This window comes from Sceloporus undulatus, chromosome 2 (genome assembly GCF_019175285.1).
Source record: "Sceloporus undulatus isolate JIND9_A2432 ecotype Alabama chromosome 2, SceUnd_v1.1, whole genome shotgun sequence".
Taxonomy (NCBI): domain Eukaryota; kingdom Metazoa; phylum Chordata; class Lepidosauria; order Squamata; family Phrynosomatidae; genus Sceloporus; species Sceloporus undulatus.
The window spans coordinates 263,554,442-263,563,460 of NC_056523.1; the positions used below are offsets into that span (position 1 = coordinate 263,554,442).

The following is a 9,019-nucleotide window of genomic DNA, read 5'->3' on the forward strand; positions in this document are numbered from 1 at the left end:
CAGCCACAGATGTTGGCGGAACGTCAGGAAACTTTTCTGGAACATGGCACATAGCCCGAAAAACTCACAAAAACTAATAAATTTATATTCCGCTTAATCACTCGGAATCCAGCGGATTACAACAATAAAAGAGGAAGTTAAATTTTCAACCCTATCCCCCCCCCCAATTGGCAAAGACTCTTATACCTGCCCACTTTCTCCCCACTTCACCCCATGCCTCCACGGACTGTCAGGTTTGTGATTTGTTTTAATGGGATGCCCTGCAGGTTTCCAAGTTATTATGTTTGTCGTACTTTTGCAACATGGGGTGTGTGACAGCTCAATGTTGTGATGACTCAGTAGTGCAGATGGCTACTCATGCACCTGTATGCGCAAGCCAAAAACCCATATAGCGCCAGCAGCTGCATCTCACTGGACCCAAGATACATGCTCTAAGACGACTTCCATATGCCATCTGGGCTTTCCTGCATTCCCGCACTCCTGCTGTGCTGTATATGCTGGTGCAATGATGCACATTTTCTGTGTTAAAGCAGAGTATCAGTGCTTTTTGGTCCAGTTTTTAGCCCTGGATCATGGCCTTGTCTCAGCTTCCACCACATTTGGCCCCATACATCTTCTGAATAGTAAGTCTTCAAGTTGATTTGAAGCCTCTTTATGTTGCCATTGCGGACAACACCTCAATTGCAAATACTGTCAACTACACAAATGAGTGGAGTTGATTATACAGCCATGTAACAATCTCATTTCTGCATATGCTGGCTCCTGTAACATAAACCATTTATATACTATTATGTATGCATATTAGAACACAGCACCACTAAGGCTGTCTAGCCACTATTTACCAAAGAAATGCAAGCTGGAAGGCCTTGCTCCTAAACATTGCTAATTATATATTTTATAAAACTGTAAAGGACAAAAGTAAACTAAAATGAAAGAGTAGTATCTATGATCTGCCCAAGTAATAATAATACTAATTTACAGCAAATTAGTATTATTATTACTTGGGCAGATCATAGATACTACTCTTTCATTTTAGTTTACTTTTTGTCAGAAAATAGATAAGCAATGCTTTTTCAATGTTTGTTAATTTATCAGTACAGTCAGTCCTTGAGGTTCACGGGGGTTAGGGGTGCAAGACCCCTACAAATGTGGGAAAACTGCAAATTCCCCCCCCCCCCCCCCAACACGGAAGCCAGTTAAACAGACAGGAGGGCGCGCTTCTCTTCTTCCCCAGCCCTCCTATCTCTTTAATTGGATCTCTGTCCCTTGCCTGGTGGGACTTCACAGTATGTTAGGTGGCACAAACACCTCTGAATGAAACACAGAGAACACGAAACTTTCCTTCATCTGGTATCGCCTTTGCATATAGCAATTTCTACTGGTAGAGTTTGTTTGTTGGGGTGTGTGTGTTAAATCTAGCCAGGAACACAAGGGTCATTTTAAAAATGCTGTGATGTTCTAGACATCCCACAGGAATACTGTTTAAAGTCACACGTTAGAGCAATAAATATCTCTTCTTTAAATAATCAATTGCCAAGAAAAACTAAGTAATCTTGGCATTCCACAGATAAGTAAAGAGATGTTCTCCAAGCTACAAAGTTTATGTTTTTCTATTTCAACTAAAAAGTTCAGTTGAAACTAAACTGTTAGATCATCTAAAAATAATGTCTTTCTTTTAAGCATTGTTTTTTTTCTCTAGACAGTCATATTTGTTTGAATCAAAGCTATTTTCCCTAAACTTTAGCCTAGAATATTTACAGGTTAGAGACAAAACAGACAAAACAGACAAATTTAAGTTTATACACTCTAATGTTGAGTTAGCGCTAAACATGTCCAAATTTATTGCAACAACACTCTGTACACAACATACAAGACTTTCAAATGCAAAATGTAAATGCACTGATCACTGATCTTATACTACATTTAGGATATGTTTATTTATAGGTTTAATCCTAAAAACCAATAACTGAATAAAAGCAACCACATTTAATGTTAAAACCAGTCTAGGAGCAGCTTAAATAATAGGAATTTTATTATGCCATACATTTTCATGGACTTCTGTCAACTTCACTGGATACATTGTTATCTTCAGTTAGCAAGTATGCTTCTAGCCCTACCCAGGCATTCGTCTGTTCATCTGTATACCTAACTGGGTGGTGTGAATGTGGATCTATGCATAATGGCTTGCTGCCAAATGTGTACACGCACCTGGCAGATGGATCTCTGTAATCACGTTCACCTACATGTCATTATAGACCTCCTCCTGTGCCTGGAAATTTGGTGTTAGCAGGTCCTCATCATGGCAGCACTATAACTGGACTCAGTCAAATGGATTTATAGAGGTCTCTTTATACCTTCATATTCAACTGTGAAGGTCTACAATGCTGCTGAGGAGGTGGGGATGTTTCAGAATATACAGGAAAAACAGTATGTAGCTTGCTAAATGGAAGACATATAAAACATCTAATAATTGAACAGAAGTTTAAAATGAATGCAAAATAAACACATGATTACTGACAACATAATCTCAACTCAACACCACAGTGGGTAGAGTAAGAACTTAGTTATAAACTCTGATTCTGCTTTTTCACTCTGGATTTTTTTCTGTTCGAATAAGACAATTTTCAGGTCATCAACAGACATTCAAAATGTTCTTTTTGGTATGATTTCAGTATAAAGTGGCAGCTTATAATCAAATGTATGACTTTCATGCAAGTTTCCATTAGGCAATTTAAAAATATGCCAACTGGATGTATTCCTGACAAATGAGATTGACTTGTCCACAAAGCCTTTGTTGCAGCTTAAGACATTTTATAAACTCAGTTACAAACAAGGCAACTAGCAATATTACTAGTATCATAAGATTAATATAAAATGTCAGCTTTTAAAAATAAAAGCCTTTTCTTTTTTTTAAAAAAATTAGTCTTCAAATATTATTTTTTTCCCTTGGAATGCTGTAATTTGAGATACTTGCTCTCGGCGTTTTCTGCTTGCCTCCCACGAAGGATGAAGGGGTTGTTCCAATTGTTTTTTCTCGGTATCTTGTTGTATACTTAAACCTTTGGGCTTCTGTTTCCATGGATTATTTTTTTCAAAAGCTGTGCAAGAATGTGAAAATGAAATGAAACAACAATAAGAAAACTTTCAAGATATATTACTTTAAGTTTGCTGTCTAAAAGATACATAAAATGCTTTCTGGATTATACCTTTCAAATACGATAAAATATCTTCATTTAAATTCATACATGTGCTAAAGAGCTTTATTACTGTAATGCTTTCAATTTGTTTCTGACTTATGACAACCATAAGACAAACCTATCATGGGGTTCCTGGAAAGATTTGTTCAGAGGGGGCTTGCCTTTTCCATTCTCTGAGACTGAGGAAGTGTAGCTTGCAAAAGATCACCTCCACGGTTGAACGGGGATTTGAATCATGGTACCCAAAGTTATAAGCCAATGCTCAAACCACTACACCACAATGACTCTCATCAACAAACTTGATATATTTTCCAACTTTCTTCTAAGACATATTGCAAGTGGAAATTCATGCAGACATGGCAAACAAATCTTCAAAACAAGGTTTCCATATGGATTTTCTAAGCACATTTGTTTTTCTGATTGAATATAAACTTCCTGAATTATATGATACAGGCAAAGAAGTACTTTCTTGGGAGGAGTTCCAATTTCAAGAAAGCCTTTAACACAATAATGCTCCAACATTATCCCCACATGCCTGCCAAACACCTACGTTTATACTGGAAAAATTCACTAACGTGGAACTCAATGGGATTTTCTCCAGAGAATGTGTGTGTCACACTTTTAATACCACTAAGCTGAACATTATCTTTCCTGTGCACTTTGTTTTTGAAATAATTACTATAATCAGGCTAGAGGAAGGACAATAAAATAAACCTAGCTGTTATAATAGATCTCAGTATTTCAAAATGCAAAGAATGACAAAGATTGAGACCAGTAGCAATACTTTTAAACAGGAAGGTTTAATAAATCTGAAAAACTAATACCACATTGTTAGTACAAAGAAAGTATTACAGGTCAAGTCTCCTTTATGCAAAATGGTTAGGACCAGAAGTGTTTTGGATTTTTTCAGGTTATCGATAGTTGAGGTATATTTCCATGATGGAGATGGGACCCAGGTCTAAACATGAAATCAATTTATGTTTCTTATACACTTTATATGCAGCCTGGAGGTAATTTTATATCTGGTATTTTTTAATAATTTTGTGCATGAAACAAAATGTATGTACTCCGAATCAATGGTGTTACTATCTCAGCCACCTATGTTGACAATTTTGGATTTTGGAGTATTTTGGATTTCAGAATTCCAGATAAGGGAGACTCAACCTGTACTTTTGTTATTCATGAATCCAAGCAAGGTTAATCTGGCTTACCAGTTGTTTTATTTCTGGGAAGACTGTCTCTAGAGTTTCTAGAACACAGGAGACATAAAGTTAGCAGTATGACTGTGCAGGGAAAAAGCATGCTACCATATTTTTCTTTTAAAAGTGTGTGAGCATCAACAAACATTTGATAACTGTTAAACCATAAAATGAATCCAAATCATATCTATCCATCCAAGGTTTATTTATGTAACTGTGTCAAAATGAGCTTGCTGGCATCAATATGATGTAATTTCGCTCCAGATTTGCAAGGTTAGACTGGACCTTTCCTAAGTCTGTGAATAATGCTCAAAGTAGTACAGTACTTCCTCTAGGAAAGGCTGAATATAAAATTGACTCAATACAGCACAGTGTGAAAACAATTGACTAGAGTGGCTAGACCAACAGTCAAATTTAACTCATTACTACTCACAATATTCCATGTACTGCTAACTCCCTGACTAGATTAATACAATGCAATCTATGTGGGGCTCCCCTTGAATACTACTCAGAAGCTGCAGCTAGTTAGAAATGAAAGCAGCTAAATTTCTGCTACCATAGATAAGCCACATAACACCAGCTTTAAAGAAATGACAGTGGCTACCAACAGATTTTGGTCCTTATCTATGGTTCTGGTAGTGATTTAGACCTTGATACTTGAAAGAGCTGCTCTTCCTATGTACATCTGCCCTAGATCTGAAATCTGCTGGAGGATCCCTCCTCTGTGTCTCATCAGTCAAAGTAATATGATGTGAGAGGACATGGGAAAGGGCCTTATCTTCTCCCTAGTAGCATGTCTGGTACTAATGTGGCTGTCATTATGGTGCCAAGTAACCAACAAACAGCTATTTAATAAAGGTTTGGGGAAATGATTGATTTTGCTCAAATGTGCACATATGAGTGTATTTAAACTTTTTTTGTTTTAAATGGTCCCATTTTAAGAGTTAATTGGTTTTATATGCTTCTAGCCTCCAAATTATTTTATTGTTTTAAATTATCTTAAACTGTTCAAATTGATTTTATTCTACACTGCCCTGAAATTTTCCTATATAGGACAGGATATAAATATCTAAATAAATAAATAGCACTCCAGACCTGCTGATATGCAGGTACACATATGGCTATGACCTTTATATGAGGGTCATCTTGAAACCTGATCAGCATTTTTTTCCAGAACCCTTTGTTTTCTTTTCCCTAACTTATCACACATTTTTGTCCCATTGTAAATGGGTGGAGTATTATTTTATGTTCATTTTTGTCCAAATTGGACAGGGGACTTAATCTTGTTTGATTATTTTCTTTACTGCGTGCTACTTCTTTCAAGATATGGGAGAAAAAACCACAAAGATACAGGAATTTATACTCTGGGTGGGTCTGACAGCATGCACCAACCTCCCCTCCTAGCAACCAGATGCCACTGCAAGAGTAAAGAAGGGACTACCTAAAACTATTTGCCCCTAAAAGTTCTAAATTCTCTCAAGATTAGTAAAATGTCTCCTCCTAGTTAGCCCTCACTGGTTCAGAACCTAACCCTCAAACTTTACCAAAATATTACTATTTACTATTTTACTACTATTATTTACCAGTTGTGCTAAAGAAGTTTTTAAAACCCCCGAAACCCTTACCTTTTCACATTTTTGGATTTCTTTGAATTGGACAATGAACAGTAAAAGACAGATTCTAGTGCTCCTGCTTTTGAACACCGAGTGCTGCCTTTTGTGTCTGTGTGCTGCACCATGCCAGACTCCAAGTCCTTTGCATTTTTTAGCACCATCACCTTTTTCTCTTCTCTAGGTAAGGAAATATCAGCAGTTCCCTTCTTTTTAGTTCTTTTTACTTTGCCAATGAAGAAATCATCATTACCGTCACTTTCCTCAGAGCCAGAAGACTGATTATAGAATCTTTCTTCAGTGCTGTCATCAAAGTATTCCTTCTCTGTTCCACTCTCCTCACTTCTACTTTCATCACTATCAGATTCAACTGCCCTACTCAGGAGATCACCCACACATTTCTCTTCTGGTGGACAAACTGTATTATCTGTTTGAACTTGATGAGCTAATTTATTAAGTTCTCCATCTTGCAGGGAAGAATCATCCATAGGACACTGTTGCTCAATGTCTGCCTTTTCCTGTTGTTCTAACACACTGATTTGTTTCTTTCCCATGACAGTTCTTGGCTTCTCTTTCACTTTTATTTTGTCTTGGTTTTCAGTATGGTTAAGTATTTTGTTATGTTCCCTACTGCTGGAATGCTGGGTCTCCTCAGGTTGTTTGGTAAGCTGCCCTTCTGATTTATGTTCTTCTGAAGAAATAATTCTGGATGGTTTCTGTCTTGCATCTTTAAAGGCTTTTACAGCAGCTAGAAAAAAACATGTGTTTTTTTTAAAAAAAATACAGCAGTGTAACATCCATGCTAAAATATAAACACAGTGATAATGAAGAAGTCATAAAACATGCTAACCATTTTTTTGGGAAGAGAAACCCTAGCACAGTAGTAGGTAACTTCTGTGTTCTGAATGTGACACTCACAATTAAAAAACAAACGTTGGGTACTTACCGTGACACGTTAGTTTCCAGCAGATGAGGCTCCTGGCATCCTGTAACCTGGGTTATGCACCTCCCATTCGCTCCTGTAGGCAGGGACAAAAGAAGACCGGCCCCCTATATAAGGAGGAGCAACCCCCTCTGGGCCTCAGTCAATGACAAGCCAAGCGAGAAGTCAAAGTAAAATCAAGAACTGACCTTTAATAGGTAAACATGAAAAAACTACATAAAACTGAAAACCTTAAGGGCCGTCTGCGGGGAGACCGGACCCATAGCCAATAACAACGAGCAATCAATCAAACCAGCTATAGAGAAACAAGGAAGGTCGATCAGCAGGCCGAGCTGAGCCACAGTGGCACCAAGGGTGGGCAGGATGCCAGGACCCTCATCTGCTGGAAACTAACGTGTGACGGTAAGTACCCAACATTTGTTTTCCCAGAGAGAGGGTCCTGACCTCCTGTAACCTGGGATTTACAAAAGCCCTTGCCACAGGGAGGGGCCTAGTCAGACTCTGAGGTCTCAGCGACCACCTGCTGGAGGACCTTCCTGCCGAAGGCCGCCTCAGCCGATTGGAACATGTCTAGCTTATAATGTCTCACAAAGGTAGAGGAAGACTTCCAGGTAGCTGCCCTACAGATCTCAGCTAGTGGGGCATTAGTAAACAAGGCGGCTGACGTGGCTGCACTCCTGGTGGAGTGAGCCATGATCCCCTCTGGGGGGGAGAGGTCCAGGGCCCTGTAAGATTACACAATGCATGTCCTTATCCACCTGGCCAGGGTGGAGACTGACATCTTTCGCCCCCAGGACCCCTGACGGAAGGAGACAAACAAGGCCTCCGAGGACCTAAATGGCGCAGTTCTCTTGATGTAAACCTTCAGGGCCCTGCGTGCGTCTAGGGTGTGCCAGCACCTCTCCAAGTCCCTCTGGGGGTTGGGGCAAAAGGAAGGCAATAGGATGTCCTGAGATGCATGGAAGGCCGAGTTCACCTTCGGGAAGAAGGTGGGATCTGGTTGTAGACACACCGAATCTGGTCTGAAGACACACAAGTCCACACAGGGCCCCCAATTCCGACACTCTCCTGGCCGACGTGATGGCTGTAAGAAAAATGACCTTAAGGGTAAGGAACTGCAAGGAGATCTCACGGATAGGTTTGAAAGGTTTAACTGTCAGAGCCTTCAGGACCATGTGGAGGTTCCAAGTCGGGAAGCGATGGCGTGTTGGCGGGACCCTGTTGGCGACGCCCCTCAGCAGTCTCCTGACGTGCGGGTGGGCAGACATGGCGGCAGCCTTCTTGTGAGGTAGCACTGACGTGATAGCTGCCACCTGTCTTTTTACCGTGTTGGGCCTGAGTCATTTTTTGATGCCATCCTGAAGGAACTGGAGCAAATCCGGGACCGCAAAGCTGAGGAAGTTAATGCGTTTCAGCTTACACCACCTCTTGAAGGATCTGAAGGTCGCCTAGTAAATACGGTTGGTTGAAGGTCGTCTGGAAGCCAGGATGGAGTCTACGACCTCTGATGAGTATCCGCACCGGTGTAACATGAGGCGTTCAGCCTCCAGGCGTGAAGGTTCAGCCATTGAGGGTCGGGGTGAAGAACCTGGCCCTGACTCAGGAGATCCCGTCGGTGTGGCAGGGCCATGTGAGACGACGCCATTGTCAGGATCTCGGAAAACCAAGCCCTCCTGGGCCACGCTGGGGCCACCAGGATCACCTCGATCTTTTCTCTCCTGACCTTGGCTAGCAGTCTGGCCAGGAGTGGAAGCGGAGGGAAGGCATAGGTCAGGGTGTCTGGTCACTGAAGGTTGAGGGCGTCGACGGCCTCGGCCCCCTCCGTCTGGAACCTTGAGACAAACCTGGGCAGTTTGGAGTTTATTGGAGAGGCGAACATGTCTATCTGCGGATGGCCCAGCTGACACGCTATCTGGAGGAACACTTCGGGGTGCAACCCCCACTCGCCCTGGTCGACGTCCGTCCGGCTCAGCCAATCCGCGACCATGTTGAGCTCTCCTCGAAGGTGTTCTGCCTCGATGGCGATCAGGTTTGTCTCCGCCCAGCGGAACAGAAGCCGCGACTCGGTCA

The 9,019-nt window shown here is 41.1% G+C and overlaps 1 protein-coding gene across 3 annotated transcripts in view; it reads right to left on the reverse strand.

Annotated features, from left to right (window-relative positions):
• Positions 1–1,817: 1,817 nt before the first annotated feature.
• Positions 1,818–9,019, reverse strand: part of SRFBP1 (serum response factor binding protein 1) — a 74,787-nt gene continuing 67,585 nt past the window's right edge. For all 3 annotated transcript variants that reach the window (XM_042453319.1, XM_042453317.1, XM_042453318.1), the window contains 3 exons: positions 6,022–6,754; positions 4,409–4,446; positions 1,818–3,098 (listed from right to left, as the gene is read on the reverse strand). In XM_042453319.1, coding sequence (XP_042309253.1) covers positions 2,920–3,098; positions 4,409–4,446; positions 6,022–6,754 — 950 coding nt within the window. In that variant the 3' untranslated portion in view covers positions 1,818–2,919. The remainder of the gene's footprint in view (positions 3,099–4,408; positions 4,447–6,021; positions 6,755–9,019) is intronic.